The sequence below is a fragment of the Oncorhynchus gorbuscha genome, linkage group LG02 (assembly GCF_021184085.1).
Source record: "Oncorhynchus gorbuscha isolate QuinsamMale2020 ecotype Even-year linkage group LG02, OgorEven_v1.0, whole genome shotgun sequence".
NCBI lineage: Eukaryota > Metazoa > Chordata > Actinopteri > Salmoniformes > Salmonidae > Oncorhynchus > Oncorhynchus gorbuscha.
The window spans coordinates 101173806-101198831 of NC_060174.1; the positions used below are offsets into that span (position 1 = coordinate 101173806).

Below are 25026 nucleotides of genomic sequence, written 5' to 3' on the forward strand. Positions count from 1 at the left end.
CAATCCAGGTGTGCAAAGCTCTTAGAGACTTACCCAGAAATACTCACACAGCTCTTAGAGACTTACCCAGAAAGACTCACACAGCTCTTAGAGAATTACCCAGAAAGACTCACAGCTCTTAGAGACTTACCCAGAAAGACTCACACAGCTCTTAGAGACTTACCCAGAAATACTCACAGCTCTTAGAGACTTACCCAGAAATACTCACACAGCTCTTAGAGACTTATCCAGAAATACTCACAGCTCTTAGAGACTTACCCAGAAAGACTCACACAGCTCTTAGAGACTTACCCAGAAATACTCACAGCTCTTAGAGACTTACCCAGAAACACTCACACAGCTCTTAGAGACTTACCCCGAAAGACTCACACAGCTCTTAGAGACTTACCCCGAAAGACTCACACAGCTCTTAGAGACTTACCCCGAAAGACTCACACAGCTCTTAGAGACTTACCCCGAAAGACTCACACAGCTCTTAGAGACTTACCCAGAAATACTCACAGCTCTTAGAGACTTACCCAGAAAGACCCACACAGCTCTTAGAGACTTACCCAGAAAGACCCACACAGCTCTTAGAGACTTACCCCGAAAGACCCACACAGCTCTTCGAGACTTACCCCGAAAGACTCACACAGCTCTTAGAGACTTACCCCGAAAGACTCACACAGCTCTTAGAGACTTACCCAGAAATACTCACAGCTCTTAGAGACTTACCCAGAAAGACCCACACAGCTCTTAGAGACTTACCCAGAAAGACCCACACAGCTCTTAGAGACTTACCCAGAAAGACCCACACAGCTCTTAGAGACTTACCCCGAAAGACTCACACAGCTCTTAGAGACTTATCCAGAAATACTCACAGCTCTTAGAGACTTATCCAGAAATACTCACAGCTCTTAGAGACTTACCCAGAAATAATCACAGCTCTTAGAGACTTACCCAGAAATACTCACAGCTCTTAGAGACTTACCCAGAAATACTCACAGCTCTTAGAGACTTACCCAGAAAGACTCACACAGCTCTTAGAGACTTACCCAGAAATACTCACAGCTCTTAGAGACTTATCCAGAAATACTCACAGCTCTTAGAGACTTACCCCGAAAGACTCACACAGCTCTTAGAGACTTACCCCGAAAGACTCGCACAGCTCTTAGAGACTTACCCAGAAATACTCACAGCTCTTAGAGACTTACCCAGAAATACTCACAGCTCTTAGAGACTTACCCAGAAATACTCACAGCTCTTAGAGACTTACCCAGAAAGACTCACACAGCTCTTAGAGACTTACTCAGAAATACTCACAGCTCTTAGAGACTTATCCAGAAATACTCACAGCTCTTAGAGACTTACCCCGAAAGACTCACACAGCTCTTCGAGACTTACCCATAAATACAGTTTGTCATTATGGGGTATTGTGTGTAGATGGGTGAGAGAATTTTTAACATTTAATACATTTTGAATTCAGGATGTAACGCATCAAAATGTGGAATAAGTCAAGGGGTCTGAGTACTTTCTGAAGGCTCTGGAAATAGTTGTTAATTTTTTTATTTGATAAACCATTAAATTGCACTTTAGCTGACCTCAGTGGAATTTAAGCAGCATTTTGTCACAAGTGAACATTTGTACGTAGTGTTTAACATTAGAATGACATTACAGCGCAGGAGGCTGCTGAGTGGAGAACGGCTCAATAATGAATGGGAGCAGAGCAAATGGAATGGAAACCATGGAAACCATGTGTTTGATGTAATTGATTCCATTCCACTGATTCCGATCCAGTCAGTAACACGAGACGGTTCTCCCCAATTAAGGTGCCACCAACCTCCTGTGCATTGCAGTGATGGCACAAAGCCAACACATCACCCTGATAGTGGAATGCTTCACAGAGAGGACTTGAACAGCTGTGATTTAAACTGAGAATGTTTTCTGAAGGTTATGTCCAATCATTACTCTTTCATTTGAACCATGTCTCTCTCTCGTTCTCTCTCTCTCTCTCTCTCTCTCGGTCTCTCTCTCTCGTTCTCTCTCTCTCTCTCGTTCTCTCTCACTCTCTCTCTCGGTCTCTTCTCTCTCGTTCTCTCGGTTTCTGTCTCTTTCTCTCTCGGGTTCTGTCTCTCCCTCTATCTATCTCTCTCTCAGTGGCTCTGGGGCGTAACCAGGCCTTGAAGAGAGAGAAGCCCAAATGGAAGAGTGACTATCCCATGACGGACGGCCAGCTGCGCAGTAAGCGGGATGAGTTCTGGGACACGGCGCCCGCCTTCGAGGGACGCAAGGAGATCTGGGACGCGCTCAAGGCCGCCGCCCAAGCCTTTGAGAGCAACGACCATGAATTGGCCCAGGCCATCATCGACGGGGCCAGCATAACACTGCCACACGGTACGACACACACCACACACACATCTGCTCCTCTATCATCTCTATGTCTCTTATCTATCTTTTCTGTATGTCTGTTAGCCTGTAACATAACACTGCCATGAAGTGGCCCAGGCGGGTCCACCGTAACGCTACCACACAATACATAACACACTCCATCGACCCCTGACCTCTATAAACTCTATCTGTCCCCTCTCTGTCATAGTGTAACACTGACACACGATAAGACACACAGACATCTCTCTGTCTGTCCCCTCTCTGTCATAGTGTAACACTGACACACAATAAGACACACAGACATCTCTCTGTCTGTCCCCTCTCTGTCATAGTGTAACACTGACACACAATAAGACACACAGACATCTCTCTGTCTGTCCCCTCTCTGTCATAGTGTAACACTGACACACGATAAGACACACAGACATCTCTCTGTCTGTCCCCTCTCTGTCATAGTGTAACACTGACACACAATAAGACACACAGACATCTCTCTATCTGTCCCCTCTCTGTCATAGTGTAACACTGACACACGATAAGACACACAGACATATCTTTATCTGTCCCCTCTCTGTCAAAGTGTAACACTGACACACGATAAGACACACAGACATCTCTCTCTTCAGTGTGACTCTCTATCAACGTCACATCCAGACCTTTATCTCTCTGTCATCTCTTCATCTACTTCCTCTCTCTTGCGCTATGTCCTCTTTTCTTTTCCATTACCTCCTTCTCTCTCCCTCTCTCTCTCTCTCTCTCTCTCTCTCTCTCTCTCTCTCTCTCTCTCTCTCTCTCTCTCTCTCTGTGTCTCTCTCTCCCTCTCTCTCTCTCTCTCTCTCTCTCTCTCTCTCTCTCTCTCTCTCTCTCTCTCTCTTTTCTTTTTGGTAAAAGTAGAAGCGTAGTAATGAGTTGCATTTACTGTGCTTCCTTTCACCAATCAGAGGTCTTTATATTGGGAGGGAGTCATTTTGTCCATCGGCAATGGTGGCCATTTTTGGAAAGAGAGAGAAGTACAGTGAGATCTTTGGTGACCACAGAACCTGGGTTGAACATCTCATCCTACGGGATCTACAGGGCAGGGTCCCTGTTACTATCCTGGGCAGGGTCCCTGTTACTATCCTGGGCAGGGTCCCTGTTACTATCCTGGGCAGGGTCCCTGTTACTATCCTGGGCAGGGTCCCTGTTACTATCCTGGGCAGGGTCCCTGTTACTATCCTGGGCAGGGTCCCTGTTACTATCCTGGGCAGGGTCCCTGTTACTATCCTGGGCAGGGTCCCTGTTACTATCCTGGGCAGCGTCCCTGTTACTATCCTGGGCAGGGTCCCTGTTACTATCCTGGGCAGGGTCCCTGTTACTATCCTGGGCAGGGTCCCTGTTACTATCCTGGGCAGGGTCCCTGTTACTATCCTGGGCAGGGTCCCTGTTACTATCCTGGGCAGGGTCCCTGTTACTATCCTGGGCAGGGGCATTGGATTCTCCTTAGAGTAGACCAGAGGAAGGCGGTCTCTCGACCGGCCCAACCTTGTTTATCTTCACAGGCGGTCTCTCGACCGGCCCAACCTTGTTTATCTTCACAGGCGGTCTCTCGACCGGACCAACCCTGTTCATCTTCACAGACAGCGTACCTAACTAATGACAGGAGCACAGATCTCCGGCTGTTTGTTTGGAATAGTGTTGGTGAATGTATACCCTTTCTAGATGGACTTTACTGCTGAGAGGCATAACATTACGAATGTTTCCTGGTGTATCTGTGGAGCTGCCTTGATGCGCACCACACACACACATACACACACACACACACACACACACACACACACACACACACACACACACACACACACACACACACACACACACACACACACACACACACACACACACACACACACACACACACACACACACACACACACACACACACACACACCTCTTTATAAAGTTGACATATCACCAGTAATGCAATATGGTTAACGCACAGTTTTCCTGTTTCACAGTTGTACAGCAGCTTTTAGATAGGGTCTGGAAGCTCTCAGCAAGGTTATCTACGCTACCAGAGTGCTGTCTTATCAGAAAATGGATTTGGCCAAGAGGTGTATTGTTAATCTCTCCAGAGCCCGTTCTCTGCCACAGTCACTCCATTGTGCACCGAGACCTCTTTATCTCCCCCGCCAATCGGTGGCCTTTTTGGCTCAGACAGGGTGTCACTGGTTTGGTGTAAATCAAAAATGTGTATTTCCCTCTTGTCCAGATTAGCTGGGTTGGGTGCCGAGGCCTGCTGTCGGTGTCTCCTGAGACAGCAGAGGAAAACCGCATCTATTACACAGCATTCACTGGCAGACAGACATTCTCATCGATGGGGCTGTAGAGGAGCAGGCTGAGGGCTTCAAGTTCCTTGGTGTCCACATCACCAACAAACTAACATGGTTAGAGTGTAGGTGTGGTAGGTAGCCTAGTGGTTAGAGTGTAGGGGTGGTAGGTAGCCTAGTGGTTAGAGTGTAGGGGTGGTAGGTAGCCTAGTGGTTAGAGTGTAGGGGTGGTAGGTAGCCTAGTGGTTAGAGTGTAGGGGTGGTAGGTAGCCTAGTGGTTAGAGTGTAGGGGTGGTAGGTAGCCTAGTGGTTAGAGTGTAGGGGTGGTAGGTAGCCTAGTGGTTAGAGTGTAGGGGTGGTAGGTAGCCTAGTGGTTAGAGTGTAGGGGTGGTAGGTAGCCTAGTGGTTAGAGTGTAGGGGTGGTAGGTAGCCTAGTGGTTAGAGTGTAGAGGTGGTAGGTAGTCTAGTGGTTAGAGTGTAGGGGTGGTTGGTAGCCTAGTGGTTAGAGTGTAGGGGTGGTAGGTAGCCTAGTGGTTAGAGTGTAGGGGTGGTAGGTAGCCTAGTGGTTAGAGTGTAGGGGTGGTAGGTTGCCTAGTGGTTAGAGTGTAGGGGTGGTAGGTAGCCTAGTGGTTAGAGTGTAGGGGTGGTAGGTAGCCTAGTGGTTAGAGTGTAGGGGTGGTTGGTAGCCTAGTGGTTAGAATGTAGGCGTGGTTGGTAGCCTAGTGGTTAGAGTGTAGGGGTGGTAGGTAGCCTAGTGGTTAGAGTGTAGGGGTGGTAGGTTGCCTAGTGGTTAGAGTGTAGGTGTGGTTGGTAGCCTAGTGGTTAGAATTTAGGGGTGGTAGGTAGCCTAGTGGTTAGAGTGTAGTAGAAGTACTGATCTAGGAACAGTTTAGCCTTTAAATGAATCAGATTGTATGGACAGAGGTATTGACAGATACTAGATCAATACGCCCACTATTAGACACTTTGTGGATACGGGCCTCGTTCTACAATGAATTGGCTGGAACTACAAAGTTAAATATGGCTTGACATGATTATGAGTTACACCTGTACAACCCAGCACATCATCCCCCCTCCAGAACTGCTGTCTGACACGGATGCTGAAATGAGGCCTGGCTATTTAGGGTATGCTCATGAGAGAGGGAGAGAGAGAGAGTGGGGGAGGGAGAGAGAGAGAGTGGGGGAGGGAGAGAGAGAGAGTGGGGGAGGGAGAGAGAGAGAGTGGGGGAGGGAGAGAGAGAGAGGGGGGAGGGAGAGAGAGAGAGGGGGAGGGAGAGAGAGAGAGGTGGGGAGGGAGAGAGAGAGTGGGGGAGGGAGAGAGAGAGTGGGGGAGGGAGAGAGAGAGTGGGGGAGGGAGAGAGAGAGAGTGGGGGAGGGAGAGAGAGAGAGTGGGGGAGGGAGAGAGAGAGGTGGGGGGAGGGAGAGAGAGAGGTGGGGAGGGAGAGAGAGAGAGAGAGTGGGGTGGAGGGAGAGAGAGAGGTGGGGAGGGAGAGAGAGGTGGGGGAGTGGGGGAGGGAGAGAGTGGGGGAGGGAGAGAGAGAGGTGGGGAGGGAGAGAGAGAGAGAGAGGTGGGGAGGGAGAGAGAGAGAGAGGTGGGGAGGGAGAGAGAGAGGCAGACAGGCAGTCAGGGTAACAGGCAGGCAGTCAGGGTGACAGACAAGCAGGGAGACAGACAGGCAGGCAGGTAGGGTGACAGACAGACAGACAGGGAGACAGACAGGCAGGCAGGCAGACAGGCAGGCAGGCGGGGTGACAGACCGGCAAGGAGTCAGGCAGGCAGGTAGGGTGACAGACAGACAGGCAGGCGTGGTGACAGACCGGCAGGGAGTCAGACAGGCAGGGAGTCGGACAGGCAGGGAGTCGGACAGGCAGTCAGGGAGACAGACAGACAGGCAGGGAGTCAGACAGGCTGTCAGGGAGTGAGACAGGCTGTCAGGGAGTCAGACAGGCTGTCAGGGAGTCAGACAGGCTGTCAGGGAGTCAGACAGGCAGTCAGGGAGACAGACAGACAGGCTGTCAGGGAGTCAGACAGGCTGTCAGGGAGTCAGACAGGCTGTCAGGGAGTCAGACAGGCTGTCAGAGAGACTGGGAGGCAGGGAGACAGACAGGCTGTCAGGGAGACAGGCGGGCAAACGGGACAGACAGACACACAGAATGACAGATGGACTGACAGACAGCTTGTGACATGTATGTTTCCAGGTGCAAGCTGTGGCTCAGTGTTTTCTGATGACTGCAGTTGGTGTGAACCAAGAGGAGCCCAGGACACTTGAGCTGTCTGCTCTGCTGTCATGTTCTCTTACGCCACCTGGAGGAATGGACGAGCAGAGCACTACGCTTCATCTCAACAGATCTGTGGGGGCTCTGGGGCCAGGCCTGAAGCTCTGACTCAGTCAACTTTCAACTTTTAATGTGACGTGCACAAGTACAATGAAATGCCTTCCTTGCAAACTATAAACCCAACAATGTGGTAATCAATTTTAATGTAGCACTAAACATAACAAGGTAGAACAATGACACCTTCCTGGAACGGAGTCACATTCACCATGGTTCACCTGTAACATTTAATATCAAATCATTCACAGTGTAAATGGTGACTTTTACTGAGTAATTCAGAGTCGTGGTGGAGGCTGTGAGGTGGTCTGGCGCTGAATGTGAGAGTAGAACGCAGCCCCTGTTTAGGACAGCCTCGTGGAGGACAGCCTCGTGAAGGACAGCCTCGTGGAGCACAGCCAGCCTCGTGGAGGACAGCCTCGTGGAGGACAGCCTCGTGGAGGACAGCCAGCCTCGTGGGAGACAGCCTCGTGGAGGACAGCCCCTGTGGGGGACAGTCTCTCCTCTTTCATGTGTACCCCTGTGGCCCGGCGGGTGGTGTGTGTGTGTCTGTGTCTGTGTGTGTGTGTGTGTTTATAGCAGCGAAACAAACTGCTAGCTGAAAGGTTAGTTCTCTCCCGGGTTCCACTTCTAAGTGTCAGCAGCACAGGTGGATCAAAGACCACCTCGTCGTCTCCGCTAAATATAGGACCCCGCTGAGAGGTCACAACACTGCCCGATTAGAAACAGTCCTCCACTGCATCCCTGTATTCACACTGTAACAGAACCCTCCTGTTCCCTGTATTCACACAGTAGTAGAACCCTCCTGTTCCCTGTATTCACACAGTAGTAGAACCCTCCTGTTCCCTGTATTCACACAGTAGTAGAACCCTTCTGTTCCCTGTATTCACACAGTAGTAGAACCCTCCTGTTCCCTGTATTCACACTGTAGTAGAACCCTCCTGTTCCCTGTATTCACACTGTAACAGAACCCTCCTGTTCCCTGTATTCACACTGTAACAGAACCATCCTGTTCCCTGTATTCACACAGTAGTAGAACCCTCCTGTTCCCTGTATTCACACTGTATCAGAACCCTCCTGTTCCCTGTATTCACACTGTAGTAGAACCCTCCTGTTCCCTGTATTCACACTGTAGTAGAACCCTCCTGTTCCCTGTATTCACACTGTAGCAGAACCCTCCTGTTCCCTGTATTCACACAGTAGTAGAACCCTCCTGTTCCCTGTATTCACACTGTAGTAGAACCCCCCTGTTTCCTGTATTCACACTGTAACAGAACCCTCCTGTTCCCTGTATTCACACTGTAGTAGAACCCTCCTGTTCCCTGTATTCACACTGTAACATAACCCTCCTGTTCCCTGAATTCACACAGTAGTAGAACCCTCCTGTTCCCTGTATTCACACTGTATCAGAACCCTCCTGTTCCCTGTATTCACACAGTAGTAGAACCCTCCTGTTCCCTGTATTCACACTGTAGTAGAACCCTCCTGTTCCCTGTATTCACACTGTATCAGAACCCTCCTGTTCCCTGTATTCACACAGTAGTAGAACCCTCCTGTTCCCTGTATTCACACTGTAGTAGAACCCTCCTGTTCCCTGAATTCACACAGTAGTAGAACCCTCCTGTTCCCTGTATTCACACTGTAACAGAACCCTCATGTTCCCTGTATTCACACTGTAGTAGAACCCTCCTGTTCCCTGTATTCACACTGTAACAGAACCCTCCTGTTCCCTGAATTCACACAGTAGTAGAACCCTCCTGTTCCATGTATTCACACTGTATCAGAACCCTCCTGTTCCCTGTATTCACACAGTAGTAGAACCCTCATGTTCCCTGTATTCACACTGTAGTAGAACCCTCCTGTTCCCTGTATTCACACTGTAGTAGAACCCTCCTGTTCCCTGTATTCACACAGTATCAGAACCCTCCTGTTCCCTGTATTCACACTGTAGTAGAACCCCCCTGTTTCCTGTATTCACACTGTAACAGAACCCTCCTGTTCCCTGTATTCACACTGTAGTAGAACCCTCCTGTTCCCTGTATTCACACTGTAACATAACCCTCCTGTTCCCTGAATTCACACAGTAGTAGAACCCTCCTGTTCCCTGTATTCACACAGTAGTAGAACCCTCATGTTCCCTGTATTCACACTGTAGTAGAACCCTCCTGTTCCCTGTATTCACACTGTAGTAGAACCCTCCTGTTCCCTGTATTCACACAGTATCAGAACCCTCCTGTTCCCTGTATTCACACTGTAGTAGAACCCCCCTGTTTCCTGTATTCACACTGTAACAGAACCCTCCTGTTCCCTGTATTCACACTGTAGTAGAACCCTCCTGTTCCCTGTATTCACACTGTAACATAACCCTCCTGTTCCCTGAATTCACACAGTAGTAGAACCCTCCTGTTCCCTGTATTCACACTGTATCAGAACCCTCCTGTTCCCTGTATTCACACAGTAGTAGAACCCTCCTGTTCCCTGTATTCACACTGTAGTAGAACCCTCCTGTTCCCTGTATTCACACTGTATCAGAACCCTCCTGTTCCCTGTATTCACACAGTAGTAGAACCCTCCTGTTTCCTGTATTCACACTGTAGTAGAACCCTCCTGTTCCCTGAATTCACACAGTAGTATAAACCTCCTGTTCCCTGTATTCACACTGTAACAGAACCCTCCTGTTCCCTGTATTCACACTGTAGTAGAACCCTCCTGTTCCCTGTATTCATACTGTAGTAGAACCCTCCTGTTCCCTGTATTCACACTGTATCAGAACCCTCCTGTTCCCTGTATTCACACAGTAGTAGAACCCTCCTGTTCCCTGTATTCACACTGTAGTAGAACCCTCCTGTTCCCTGTATTCACACTGTATCAGAACCCTCCTGTTCCCTGTATTCACACTGTAGTAGAACCCTCCTGTTCCCTGAATTCACACTGTAGTAGAACCCTCCTGTTCCCTGTATTCACACTGTAGCAGAACCCTCCTGTTCCCTGTATTCACACAGTAGTAGAACCCTCCTGTTCCCTGTATTCACACTGTAGTAGAACCCCCCTGTTTCCTGTATTCACACTGTAACAGAACCCTCCTGTTCCCTGTATTCACACTGTAGTAGAACCCTCCTGTTCCCTGTATTCACACTGTAACATAACCCTCCTGTTCCCTGAATTCACACAGTAGTAGAACCCTCCTGTTCCCTGTATTCACACTGTATCAGAACCCTCCTGTTCCCTGTATTCACACTGTAGTAGAACCCTCCTGTTCCCTGTATTCACACTGTAGTAGAACCCTCCTGTTCCCTGTATTCACACTGTAGCAGAACCCTCCTGTTCCCTGTATTCACACAGTAGTAGAACCCTCCTGTTCCCTGTATTCACACTGTAGTAGAACCCCCCTGTTTCCTGTATTCACACTGTAACAGAACCCTCCTGTTCCCTGTATTCACACTGTAGTAGAACCCTCCTGTTCCCTGTATTCACACTGTAACATAACCCTCCTGTTCCCTGAATTCACACAGTAGTAGAACCCTCCTGTTCCCTGTATTCACACTGTATCAGAACCCTCCTGTTCCCTGTATTCACACAGTAGTAGAACCCTCCTGTTCCCTGTATTCACACTGTAGTAGAACCCTCCTGTTCCCTGTATTCACACTGTATCAGAACCCTCCTGTTCCCTGTATTCACACAGTAGTAGAACCCTCCTGTTCCCTGTATTCACACTGTAGTAGAACCCTCCTGTTCCCTGAATTCACACAGTAGTAGAACCCTCCTGTTCCCTGTATTCACACTGTAACAGAACCCTCCTGTTCCCTGTATTCACACTGTAGTAGAACCCTCCTGTTCCCTGTATTCACACTGTAACAGAACCCTCCTGTTCCCTGAATTCACACAGTAGTAGAACCCTCCTGTTCCCTGTATTCACACTGTAACAGAACCCTCCTGTTCCCTGTACTCACACTGTAGTAGAACCCTCCTGTTCCCTGTATTCACACTATAGTAGAACCCTCCTGTTCCCTGTATTCACACTGTAGTAGAACCCTCCTGTTCCCTGTATTCACACTGTAGTAGAACCCTCCTGTTCCCTGAATTCACACAGTAGTAGAACCCTCCTGTTCCCTGTATTCACACTGTAACAGAACCCTCCTGTTCCCTGTATTCACACTGTAGTAGATCCCTCCTGTTCCCTGTATTCACACTGTAGTAGAACCCTCCTGTTCCCTGAATTCACACAGTAGTAGAACCCTCCTGTTCCCTGTATTCACACTGTAACAGAACCCTCCTGTTCCCTGTATTCACACTGTAGTAGAACCCTCCTGTTCCCTGTATTCACACTGTAGTAGAACCCTCCTGTTCCCTGTATTCACACTGTAGTAGAACCCTCCTGTTCCCTGTATTCACACTGTAGTAGAACCCTCCTGTTCCCTGTATTCACACTGTAGTAGAACCTTCCTGTTCCCTGTATTCACACTGTATCAGAACCCTCCTGTTCCCTGTATTCACACTGTAGTAGAACCCTCCTGTTCCCTGTATTCACACTGTAACAGAACCCTCCTGTTCCCTGTATTCACACTGTAGTAGAACCCTCCTGTTCCCTGTATTCACACTGTAGTAGAACCCTCCTGTTCGCTGTATTCACACTGTAGTAGAACCCTCCTGTTCCCTGAATTCACACAGTAGTAGAACCCTCCTGTTCCCTGTATTCACACTGTAACAGAACCCTCCTGTTCCCTGTATTCACACAGTAGGCCTATATAGCAGTCCCCCGACTACACTGAGCATTACACTGCAGTAAACTCAACAGCACCAGAAACAGTCCCCTCACTACAGCACCAGAAACAGTCCCCTCACTACAGCACCAGAAACAGTCCCCTCACTACAGCACCAGAAACAGTCCCCTCACTACAGCACCAGAAACAGTCCCCTCACTACAGCACCAGAAACAGTCCCCTCACTACAGCACCAGAAACAGTCCCCTCACTACAGCACCAGAAACAGTCCCCTCACTACAGCACCAGAAACAGTCCCCTCACAGCACACTGCAATCAATCAATCAATCAAATTTAACTTATTAAGCCATTTTTTACATCAGCCGATGTCACTCCCTAGAAAGGCAGAAACCTAGGTAGAAACCTAGAGAGGAACCAGGCTCTGAGGGGTGGCCAGTCCTCTTCTGGCTGTGCCGGGTGGACAGAGAAGGCTCTGAGAGGTGGACAGAGAAGGCTCTGAGGGTGAACAGAGAAGGCTCTGAGGGTGGACAGAGAAGGCTCTGAGAGGTGGACAGAGAAGGCTCTGAGAGGTGGACATAGAAGGCTCTGAGGGGTGGACAGAGAAGGCTCTGAGGGGTGGACAGAGAAGGCTCTGAGGGGTGGACAGAGAAGGCTCTGAGAGGTGGACAGAGAACGCTCTGAGGGGTGGACAGAGAAGGCTCTGAGGGGTGGACAGAGAAGGCTCTGAGGGGTGGACAGAGAAGGCTCTGAGGGGTGGACAGAGAAGGCTCTGAGGGGTGGACAGAGAAGGCTCTGAGAGGTGGACAGAGAAGGCTCTGAGGGGTGGACAGAGAAGGCTCTGAGGGGGTGGACAGAGAAGGCTCTGAGGGGTGGACAGAGAAGGCTCTGAGGGGTGGACAGAGAAGGCTCTGAGAGGTGGACAGAGAAGGCTCTGAGGGGTGGACAGAGAAGGCTCTGAGAGGTGGACAGAGAAGGCTCTGAGGGGGTGGACAGAGAAGGCTCTGAGAGGTGGACAGAGAAGGCTCTGAGGGGTGGACAGAGAAGGCTCTGAGGGGTGGACAGAGAAGGCTCGGATAGGTGGACAGAGAAGGCTCTGAGTGGTGGACAGTCCTCTTCTGGCATTGCCAGGTAGAGATTATAACAGAACATGGCCATTTAATGCCAGATTGTTCTTCAAGATGTCCATACGTTCATAGATGACCAGCAGGGTCAGATAATAATAATCACAGTGGTTGTAGAGGGTGCACCAGGTCAGCACCTCAGGAGTAAATGTCAGTTGGCTTTTCATAGCCGATCATTCAGAGATCGAGACAGCAGGTGGGGTAGAGGGAGAGTCCAAAACAGCAGGTCTGGGACAAGGAAGCACATCCTGTGAACAGGTCTGGGACAAGGAAGCACATCCTGTGAACAGGTCTGGGACAGGAAGCACATCCAGTGAACAGGTCAGGGACAGGAAGCACATCCTGTGAACAGGTCTGGGACAGGAAGCACATCCTGTGAACAGGTCTGGGACAGGAAGCACATCCTGTGAACAGGTCTGGGACAGGAAGCACATCCAGTGAACAGGTCAGGGACAGGAAGCACATCCTGTGAACAGGTCTGGGACAGGAAGCACATCCTGTGAACAGGTCTGGGACAGGAAGCACATCCAGTGAACAGGTCAGGGACAGGAAGCACATCCAGTGAACAGGTCAGGGACAGGAAGCACATCCTGTGAACAGGTCTGGGACAAGGAAGCACATCCTGTGAACAGGTCTGGGACAGGAAGCACATCCAGTGAACAGGTCAGGGTTCCTTGGCCGCAGGCAGAACAGGAGCAGCAGCTCGACCAATTGGACTGGGGACCTGAGGCCTGATCCTAGAGCTCAGGTCCTCCGCAAGGGGACGGACAGAGGGAGAGAGAGAGAATTAGAGGGAGCATACTTAAATTCACACAGGACACCAGATAAGACAGGATAATTACACCAGATATAACAGACTGATCCTAGTCCCCCCGGCACATAGACTATAGCAGCATAGATACTGGAGACTGAGACGGGTGGATCGGGGGACACTGTGGCCCCGTCCGACTATACCCCCGGACAGGGCCAACCAGGCAACCCTACCCACTTTGCCAAAGCACAGCCGAGTCTTCGTCTCTCACATGGATAGGCAGACCATTCCATAAAAATGGAGCTCTATGGGAGAAAGCACAGCCTCCAGCTGTTTGCTTAGAAATTCCAGGGATAATTTTTTTGTTAAACTAGGGAAGTCAGTTAAGAACAAATTCTTATTCACATTGAAAGTCTACCAGGGAACAGTGGGTTAGCTTCCTTGTTCAGGGGCAGAATGACAGATTTTTACCTTGTCAGCTCAGGGATTAGATCCAGCAACCTTTCGGTTACTGGCCCAACACACTAACCACTAGGCTACCTGCGCCCCGATATAGTAAGGAGGCCTGCGCCTTGTGACCGTAGCATGTGTGTAGGTATGCAAGGCAGGACCAAATCGGACAGATAGGTAGGAGCAAGCCCATGTAATGCTTTGTAGGTTAGCAGTAAAACCTTGAAATCAGCCCTAGTCGTAACAGGAAGCCAGTGTAGGGAGGCTAGCACTGGAGTAATATGATCAAATTTTGGGGTTCTAGTCAGGATTCCAGCAGCCGTATTTAGCACTAACTGAAGTGTATTTAGTGCTTTATCCGGGTAGCCGGAAAGTAGAGCATTGCAGTAGTCTAACCTAGAAGTGACAAAAGCATGGATTAGCTTTTCTGCGTTATTTTGTTACAAAAAGTTTCAGATTTTTGCAATGACACGTAGATGGAAAAAAAGCTGTTCATGAAACAGTTTTGATATGTTCGTCAAAAATCAGGGTCCAGAGTAACGCCGAGGTCCTTCACAGTTTTATTTGAGACGACTGTACAACCATCAAGATGAATTGTCAGATTCAACAGCAGATCTCTTTGTTTCTTGGGACCGAGAACAAGCATCTCTGTTTTGTCCGAGTTTAAAAGTAGAACATTTGCCACCATCCACTTCCGTATGTCTGAAACACAGGCTTCCAGGGTAGGCAATTTTGGTGCTTCAACATGTTTTATTGAAATGTACAGCTGTGTGTAGTCTGCATAGCAGTGAAAATGAACAGTGTATTTCCGAATGACATCACCAAGAGGTAGAATATATAGTGAAAACAACCAAACGGAACCTTGAGGAACTCCAAAACGTACAATTGATTTGTCAGAGGACAAACCATCCACAGAGACGAACTGATATCTTTCCGACAGATGAGATCTAAACCAGGTCAGAACTTGTCCTCGTAGACCAATTAGGGTTTCTAATTTCTCCACAAGAATGTCATGTTCGATGGTCTCAAAAGCAGCACTAAGATGTAGGAGCACGAGGACAGACGCAGAGCCTCGGTCCACTGGAAGGTCATGTACCACCTTCACCAGTACCGTCTCAGTGCATTTCGTGTACATTGTTTGTCTTCAGGAAGGCAGTGAGTTCCTGCGCAAACAGATTTTTCAAAAAATTCTTGAGCGATACGGGAGGTTTGATTTAGGATGATAGTGTTTTTACATTTACCGGGTCCAGGTTTAACTTGTTGGTAACCTCACGTCTGTTAGTGGTCACTTCGTATTATGACAGAATAAACATTTCAGTACTGCAGTGAAGGGAGCCTATCACACAGGAACACAGGAGACAGACTGAACTGAAAGCACCTGATACCTCTGGTCCTCCCTTCTTCTGTGGTCTGGATCTATACAGACCTATAATATAACAATATAAACTGGATGGGAAGGAGACGTGTCCAAGCTGCTGTAACCGTAACATAACTAGTCTATGGAGATCTGGGTTTGATCCCTGTCTGTATCACAACCGGCCGTGATCGGGAATCCCATAGGGTGGTGCACCATTGGGTTAGGGGAGGGTTTGGCCCGGGGGTAGGCCGTCGTTGTGAATAAACATGTGTTCTTAACTGACTTGCCTAGTTAAATAAATACAAATATGGAGACCTTATTGAGTTACAATACTGTAGCAACATGCAGCCATTATACAGGCTGACCACTACATTACATATTCCACTTGGCTGGGGCTGGTTTTCCTGCTCGTCAACATTTTATAAGCAGCAACAGCAGTGTATCTAAAGTGGATTGATGAGGCCTGTGAGAGAGATAACCCACTTGACTGTGTAGTGGCTGTGAGAGAGATAAGCCACTTTACTGTGTAGTGGGTCTGTGAGAGAGATAACCCACTTTACTGTGTAGTGGGCCTGAGAGAGAGATAACCCACTTTACTGTGTAGTGGGCCTGAGAGAGAGATAACCCACTTTACTGTGTAGTGGCTGTGAGCGAGATAACCCACTTTACTGTGTAGTGGGCCTGAGAGAGAGATAACCCACTTTACTGTGTAGTGGCTGTGAGCGAGATAACCCACTTTACTGTGTAGTGGCTGTGAGCGAGATAACCCACTTTACTGTGAAGTGGGCCTGAGAGAGAGAGAACCCACTTTACTGTGTAGTGGCTGTGAGCGAGAGAACCCACTTTACTGTGTAGTGGGCCTGAGAGAGAGATAACCCACTTTACTGTGTAGTGGGCCTGAGAGAGAGATAACCCACTTTACTGTGTAGTGGGCCTGAGAGAGAGATAACCCACTTTACTGTGTAGTGGGCCTGAGAGAGAGATAACCCACTTTACTGTGTAGTGGCTGTGAGAGAGATAACCCACTTTACTGTGTAGTGGGCCTGAGAGAGAGATAACCCACTTTACTGTGTAGTGGGCCTGTGAGAGAGATAACCCACTTTACTGTGTAGTGGCTGTGAGAGAGATAACCCACTTTACTGTGTAGTGGCTGTGAGCGAGATAACCCACTTTACTGTGTAGTGGCTGTGAGCGAGATAACCCACTTTACTGTGTAGTGGGCCTGAGAGAGAGATAACCCACTTTACTGTGTAGTGGGCCTGTGAGAGAGATAACGCACTTTACTGTGTAGTGGCTGTGAGAGAGATAACCCACTTTACTGTGTAGTGGGCCTGAGAGAGAGATAACCCACTTTACTGTGTAGTGGCTGTGAGCGAGATATCCCATTTTACTGTGTAGTGGGCCTGAGAGAGAGATAACCCACTTTATTGTGTAGTGGGCCTGAGAGAGAGATAACCCACTTTACTGTGTAGCGGGCCTGTGAGAGAGATGGGCATGGTGTGGCCCTGGACACTGCTGCTTTACAGTGCAGTGAACAGTGAGGGTGATGAGGGTGGTAGTTGAGCAGCCTGTCGACAGATTGTTCCCATCCATCTGGTGTCATTCAGGGCTGTTGTAGCGCTGAGTGTAATGTAGGTTGGGCAATATACTGTATTTTTAGAGAGGTGGTGCATCCCCCCCCCTCTCTCTCTCTCTCCTCCCCTCTCTCTCTCTCCCCCTCCCTCTCTTTTTCTCTTTCCCTCTCTCCCCCCTCTCTCTCTGCCTGACCTCTGCATTCTCTCCTCCCCTTTTTCTCCCTCTCTTTCTCGCTCTCTCTCTCCCCCCACCCCCTCTCTCTCTCTCTCTCCTCCCCTCTCTCTCTCTCCCCCTCCCTCTCTTTTTCTCTTTCCCTCTCTCCCCCTCTCTCTCTGCCTGACCTCTGCATTCTCTCCTCCCCTTTTTCTCCCTCTCTTTCTCGCTCTCTCTCTCTCTCTCCCCCACCCCTCTCTCTCTCTCTCTCGCTCTTCCCCTCTCTCTCTCTCTCTCCTCCCTCTCTCTCTCTCTCTCTCCCTCTCTCTCTCTCTCTCTCTCTCTCCCCTCCCCTCTCTCTCCTCCCCTCTCTCTCTCTTCCCCCCCTCTCTCTCTCTCTCCTCCCCTCTCTCTCTCTCTTCCCCCTCTCTCTCTCTTCCCCTCTCTCTCTCGTCCCTCTCTCTCTCTCTCTCTCTCTCTCTCCCCCTCTCTCTCTCTTCCCCCTCTCTCTCTCTCTCTCTCTCTCCTCCCCCTCTCTCTCTCTCTCCTCCCCCTCTCTCTCCTCCCCTCTCTCTCTCTCTCTTCCCCCTCTCTCTCTCTCTCTCTCTCCCTCCCCCTCCCTCTCTTTCTCTCTTTCCCTCTCTCTCCCCCTCTCTCTCCCCCTCTCTCTCTCCCCTCCCTCTCTTTCTCTCTTTCCCTCTCTCCCCCCTCTCTCCCCCCTCTCTCTCTGCCTGACCTCTGCATTCTCTCCTCCCCTTTTCTCCCTCTCTTTCTCGCTCTCTCTCTCTCCCCCACCCCTCTCTCTCTCTCTCCCCCTCTCTCTCTCTCTCTCCTCCCCTCTCTCTCTCTCCCTCCCTCTCTCTCTCCTCCCCTCTCTCTCTCTCTCTCTTCCCCCTCTCTCTCTCTCTCTCTCTCCTCCTCCTCTCTCTCTCTCTCTCTCTCTCTTCTTCCCCTCTCTCTCTCATCCCCTCTCTCTCTCTTCCCCCTCTCTCTCTCTCTCTCTCTCTCTCTCTTCCCCTCTCTCTCTCCTCCCCCTCTCTCTCCCCTCCCCTCCCCCTCTCTCTCCTCCCCTCTCTCTCTCTCCCTCTCTCTCTCTCTCTCTCTCTCTCTCTCTCTCTCTCTTCCCTCTCTCTCCCCCTCTCTCTCTGCCTGACCTCTGCATTCTCTCCTCCCCTTTTTCTCCCTCTCTTTCTCGCTCTCTCTCTCCCATCCCCTCTCTCTCTCTCTCTCCCACCCCCTCGTACTCCCCGCTCTCACTCTCTCTCTGCCTGACCTCTGCTTTCTCTCCTCCCCTCTCTCCCCCCTCTCTCTTTCTCTCTCAATCTCTATCTCTCTTTCTCTCTCAACTCTATCTGTCCCATTCGGAGGAATCTGAGTGATGATGGGAGGATGAAGTAGGAGAGAGAGGGAGGTGGTTCAGTACTGTGGCCGGTGTAGAGAAACCTCTAAAGGAAGGCAGTATTAATGAGAGGTCAGTAGACGGGCCTCCTCTGAGAGGAGGAGATTAATGGAGAGCATTAGTCTCCAGTCCCGTCTGTTGTATCCTTCACAATCACTTCCTCTTCACACTGCACCTTTAGACCGATAAAATGTGCTTCTAAGTGATTTGTGAAGCCTCTGTATTGGACTAAAGAAGATGTTCTCTTTATACCTCTCTCACTGCCTGCTAGCTGTGTGGGGACTGGCTGACTGACTGACAGACTGCACTGACTGGTCTGGTCTAAAGAGGCTGACTGACTGACTGACTGACTGACTGACTGACTGACTGACTGACTGACTGACTGACTGACTGACTGACTGACTGTAGTGACTGACTGGTCTGGTCTAAAGAGGCTGACTGATTGACTGACTGGCACGCTGATTGACTGGCTGACTGACTGGCACGCTGATTGACTGGCTGACTGACTGGCACGCTGATTGACTGGCTGACTGACTGGCACGCTGATTGACTGGCTGACTGACTGGCACGCTGATTGACTGGCACGCTGATTGACTGGCTGACTGACTGGCACGCTGATTGACTGGCTGACTGACTGGCACGCTGATTGACTGGCTGACTGACTGGCACGCTGATTGACTGGCTGACTGACTGGCACGCTGATTGACTGGCTGACTGACTGGCACGCTGATTGACTGGCTGACTGACTGGCACGCTGATTGACTGGCTGACTGACTGGCACGCTGATTGACTGGCTGACTGACTGGCAGACTGATTGACTGGCAGACTGACTGACTGGCAGACTGACTGGCTGGCTGATTGACTGGCTGGCTGACTGACTGGCTGGCTGACTGACGGGCTTCTGATTTCTGGGCCTCAGTAAAGATGGGTTGCCTCCCTCAATGTTCCAATATTCCGTCTTGCACATCTGTACACATTTTGGCATCAATTTGGACAATCACTCACTCAATCACTCAATCACTCACTCACTCACTCAATCACTCAATCACTCAATCACTCACTCAATCAATCACTCACTCACTCACTCACTCACTCACTCACTCACTCACTCACTCACTCACTCACTCACATAAGAGCTGTTGAAATCAGAAAGCCCTGATGCTCCTCGTCACATCAACATTCAGCATGCAGAGATTCTTCACGTGCTCTCGCACAATTAATCACATTTTCATTGACTTTCCTGCTCTACATTGAAATAAGTTATTTTATTTGCAGAAATGACTGTTTATTGTGGTGACATTATTGAGTGTGTTGGGAAGTAGCCTTAAGAATGGATGTGTTGGGGACTATGACTGGGACACGTAAAGGACTGGCCTTTATGGCTGGGACACGTAAAGGACTGTCCTTTATGGCTGGGACACGTACAGTACTGGCCTATTCTCTAAAAGACATCTGTCAATCCATATCACATCACCAACACACATTTTATTACCACAATTCTGTCATTGTTCCTCTGCGCTGAAGTAGATTGCGTGTGTGTGTCCCTGCATCTGCTAATAAAAGGTGTGGGGGGCGGGGGGGGGGGGCGCAGACAGACAGTGAAACCACAGTCGTCGTGTTGTGGTGAAACAGGTGTAGTGTGACGAACAAACAGCATGAAACCGCTACTCCCTCATCCTTCCTGAATACCACACAAATAGAGAGTAGAGATGAGTCAATGACAAGTGTGTTCCCGTGTCATAGGTCAGTGAAACATCCTCCTTTCTATTCTCCCTCCTCTCTGTTCTCTTTCTCCTTCTCTCTATTCTCCCTCTCCTTCTCTCTATTCTCCCTCCTCTCTGTTCTTCCTCTCCTTCTCTCTATTCTCCCTCTCCTTCTCTCCATTCTCCCTCCTCTCTGTTCTCTCTCTCTATTCTCTCCTCTATTCTCCCTTTCTCCTTCTTTTTTTTCTCCCTCCATCTCTATTCTCCCTCCTCTCTCTATTATCTCTCCTTCTCTCTCTATTCTTCCTCTATACTCTCTCTATTCTCTCTCTTCTCTCTTCTTTCTATTCTCTCTCTTCTCTCTATTCTTTCTCTCTATTCTCTCTCCTCTATTCTCTCTCTTCTCTCTATTCTTTCTCTCTATTCTCTCTCCTCTCTATTCTCTCCTCTCTATTCTTTCTCTCTATTCTCTCTCTATTATCTCTCCTTCTCTCTATATTATTCCTCTCTCCTCTCTATCCTCTCTCTATTCTCTCTCCTCTCTATTCTCTCTCCTCTCTATTCTCTCCTCTCTATTCTTTCTCTCTATTCTCTCTCTATTATCTCTCCTTCTCTCTATATTATTCCTCTCTCCTCTCTATCCTCTCTCTATTCTCTCTCCTCTCTATTCTCTCTCCTCTCTATTCTCTTTGTCTATTCTATCTATTCTCTCTGTCTATTCTCTCTGTCTATTCTATATATTCTCTGTCTATTCTCTCTGTCTATTCTCTCTATTCTGTCTATTCTATATATTCTCTTTCTCTCTCTCTGTCTATTCTCTTCCCTCTCTCTCTCCTCTCTCTCTGTCTATTCTCTCCCCTCTCTCTCTCCTCTCTCTCTCTCTCCTCTCTCTCTGTCTATTCTCTCCCCTCTCTCTCTCTCCCCTCTCTCTCTCCTCTCTCTCTGTCTATTATCTCCCCTCTCTCTCTCCTCTCTCTCTGTCTATTCTCTCTATTCTCTCCCCTCTCTCTGTCTATTCTCTCCCCTCTCTCTCTCCCCTCTCTCTCTCCTCTCTCTCTGTCTATTCTCTCTATTCTCTCTGTCTATTCTCTCTCTCCTCTCTCTCTGTCTATTCTCTCTCTCCTCTCTCTCTCCTCTCTCTCTGTCTATTCTCTCTCTCCTCTCTCTCTCCTCTCTCTCTGTCTATTCTCTCCCTCTCTCTCTCCCCTCTCTCTCTCCTCTCTCTCTGTCTATTATATCCCCTCTCTCTCTCCTCTCTCTCTGTCTATTCTCTCTATTCTCTCTGTCTATTCTCTCTCTCCTCTCTCTCTGTCTATTCTCTCCCCTCTCTCTCTCCCCTCTCTCTCTCTCTCTCTCTGTCTATTATATCCCCTCTCTCTCTCCTCTCTCTCTGTCTATTCTCTCTATTCTCTCTGTCTATTCTCTCTCTCCTCTCTCTCTGTCTATTCTCTCTCTCCTCTCTCTCTCCTCTCTCTCTGTCTATTCTCTCTCTCCTCTCTCTCTCCTCTCTCTCTGTCTATTCTCTCCCCTCTCTCTCTCCCCTCTCTCTCTCCTCTCTCTCTGTCTATTATATCCCCTCTCTCTCTCCTCTCTCTCTCTCTATTCTCTCTATTCTCTCTGTCTATTCTCTCTCTCCTCTCTCTCTGTCTATTCTCTCTATTCTCTCTGTCTATTCTCTCTCTCCTCTCTCTCTGTCTATTATATCCCCTCTCTCTCTCCTCTCTCTCTGTCTATTCTCTCTATTCTCTCTGTCTATTCTCTCTCTCCTCTCTCTCTGTCTATTCTCTCCCCTCTCTCTCTCCCCTCTCTCTCTCCTCTCTCTCTGTCTATTATATCCCCTCTCTCTCTCCTCTCTCTCTGTCTATTCTCTCTATTCTCTCTGTCTATTCTCTCTCTCCTCTCTCTCTCCTCTCTCTCTGTCTATTCTCTCTCTCCTCTCTCTCTCCTCTCTCTCTGTCTATTCTCTCCCCTCTCTCTCTCCCCTCTCTCTCTCCTCTCTCTCTGTCTATTATATCCCCTCTCTCTCTCCTCTCTCTCTGTCTATTCTCTCTCTCCTCTCTCTCTGTCTATTCTCTCTCTCCTCTCTCTCTCCTCTCTCTCTGTCTATTCTCTCTCTCCTCTCTCTCTCCTCTCTCTGTCTATTCTCTCCCCTCTCTCTCCCCTCTCTCTCTCCTCTCTCTCTGTCTATTATATCCCCTCTCTCTCTCCTCTCTCTCTCTCTCCTCTCTCTCTGTCTATTCTCGCTGTCTATTCTCTCTATTCTCTCTCTCTCTCTCTCTCTCTGTCTATTCTCGCTGTCTATTCTCTCTATTCTCTCTGTTTATTCTCTCTCTCTCTCTCTCTCTCTCTCTCTCTCTCTCTCTCTCTGTCTACTCTCTCCCCTCTCTCTCTCTCTCTCTCTCTCTCCTCTCTGTCTATTCTCTCCCCCTCTCTCTCTCTCTGTCTATTCTCTCCCCTCTCTCTCTCTCTCTCTCTCTCTCTCTCTCTCTCTCTCTCTCTCTCTCTCTCTCCTCTCTCTCTGTCTATTCTCTCTCTGTCTATTCTCTTTCTCTATTCTCTCCCCTCTCTCTCTCCCCCTCTCTCTCTCCTCTCTCTCTCTGTCTATTCTCTCCCCTCTCTCTCTCTCTCTCTCTCTGTGTGTCTATTCTCTCTCTCTGTCTATTCTCTCCCCTCTCTCTCTCTCTCTCTCTCTCTCTCTCTCTCTCTCTCTCTCTCTCTCTCTCTCTCTCTCTCTATCTATTCTCTCTCTCTATTCTCTCTCTCTCTCTGTCTATTCTCTCTCTCTCTCTGTCTATTCTCTCTCTCTCTCTGTCTATTCTCTCTCTCTCTTTGTCTATTCTCTCTCTCTCTCTCTCTTTGTCTATTCTCTCTCTCTCTATTCTCTCTCTCTCTCTCTCTCTCTCTCTCTCTCTCTCTCTCTCTCTCTCTCTCTCTCTCTCTCTCTGTCTATTCTCTCTCTCTCTCTGTCTATTCTCTCTCTCTCTCTGTCTATTCCCTCCCCTCTCTCTCTCCTCTCTGTCTATTCTCTCTCTATTCTATCCATCTCGTCAACATTCCATCAAGATGAACATATAGAAGAGTAATATGGCCTGATATATGATATATATATAAATAAGAGCAGAGAGAGAGAGTCAGAGCAGAGGTAGTAGACAGACCTGAATATTGGGGAATCTATTGAAATGACTAGAAGGTCAGACTGCGTAATTAACCAGATGTCATTGGTCTGTCCTGTTTAGTAATTGACTTTGTTCCTCTGTCCCTCTGTGTGTGTCCCTGCAGGCGCGCTGACGGAGTGCTATGATGAGCTGGGGAATCGCTACCAGCTGCCAGTCTACTGCCTGTCCCCACCCGTCAACATGATCGAGGAGAAGAGTGACCTTGAGAGCCTTGAGGTCAGCGAGCCCCCCCCCGGCGAGGGTCAGGAGTGCCAGCTACGCCTGCGTCTGTCCACGGGCCGGGACCTGCGCCTGGCGGTGAGGACCACGGACACGGTGCAGCACATGAAGAGGCAGCTGCAGGCGGTGGAGGGCGTGTCGGCGGCCACCCAGCGCTGGTTCTTCTCAGGCCGGCCGCTCACAGACAAGATGAAGCTGGAGGAGCTGAAGATCTCCAGGGACTACGTGGTGCAGGTGATCATCAGCCAGCCGCCCGCCCCCCTGCCCACCCAGGCACCGCCCGTCCTCACCCCAACCACACCCACGTCCATGCCCGCCACACTGCCCCAGGACCCCACGCCCGTAGAGAACTAGTGCCTGGCACCTGGAGAGGGCACGCATGCAGGAAAAGACAGACCACCAAGGGAAGACCAGCTTTTGACAAGTGGAGATTTGGGTGCGGTTGTGAGGCAGACACGTGTCTCAGCAGGTGAAGGAACAGTCCTGGAGAACCGAGCCGAGCTAGGTGGTCATGTAAAGTGTTTGTTTAGAGTTGTGTGAGGGTTTGTTAAGCTGTGTGCCCTCCCTCTCTCTTCTCCTCTCTCCTCCACGAGACGGGGAGGTGTTTCTGCAAGGCATGCTGGGATAGCAGCAGGGGTGTCTCTGTGCCTCAGCCAGAGCAGGAGGACTCCGCCTCCGTGACTGAAGACAACTAACCAGGAGCAGCAAGAGACTCCACCACAGGACAGGAACGCCTGCTAACCTGTCATTTCAAAAATCTACCTTTTACAAAAACTCTTTAAAAAAAACTTGTCTTGTTTTTAGTGGAAACTGAACAACCAAAAAATAAGATCTGAGGAAACTATAGGAATATACAGTAACAGCCCATGTTGTTACAAACCATGTTCCAGAACCCCCTGCCTGTTCTTCATCTCCTCTGTAGCTTCTAGTCAACCAGCTGTCAGTCCTTCTATTGCCCCCCCCCCCCCCCCCGTAGTAGCCTTGACCTGACCTGTAGCCTCTTTCTGCAGACGTTACATGTCGCTCTGCCAGTCAACTCGTCCTCCCTCGGGAGCCTTCCTCCCCCGGGAGCCTTCCTCCCCCGGGAGCCTCCTTCCTCCCCCGGGAGCCTACCTCCCCCGGGAGCCTCCTTCCTCCCCCGGGAGCCTTCCTCCCCCGGGAGCCTCCTTCCTCCCCCGGGAGCCTTCCTCCCTCGGGAGCCTTCCTCCCCCGGGAGCCTTCCTCCCCCGGGAGCCTTCCTCCCCCGGGAGCCTTCCTCCCTCGGGAGCCTTCCTCCCCCGGGAGCCTTCCTCCCCCGGGAGCCTTCCTCCCCCGGGAGCCTCCTCCTCCCCCGGGAGCCTTCCTCCCCCGGGAGCCTCCTTCCTCCCCCGGGAGCCTTCCTCCCCCGGGAGCCTCCT

At 49.7% G+C, this 25026-nt stretch overlaps 1 protein-coding gene across 1 annotated transcript in view; it reads left to right on the top strand.

Annotated features, from left to right (window-relative positions):
- LOC124014290 (ubiquitin domain-containing protein 2-like) overlaps positions 1-24691 on the top strand; it is a 73115-nt gene extending 48424 nt beyond the window's left edge. Inside the window, exons 2-3 of the mRNA XM_046329118.1 lie at positions 2137-2373; positions 23514-24691. Of these exons, the coding sequence (XP_046185074.1) occupies positions 2137-2373; positions 23514-23983 (707 nt within the window). The 3' untranslated portion in view covers positions 23984-24691. The remainder of the gene's footprint in view (positions 1-2136; positions 2374-23513) is intronic.
- The last annotated feature ends 335 nt before the right edge of the window (positions 24692-25026 follow it).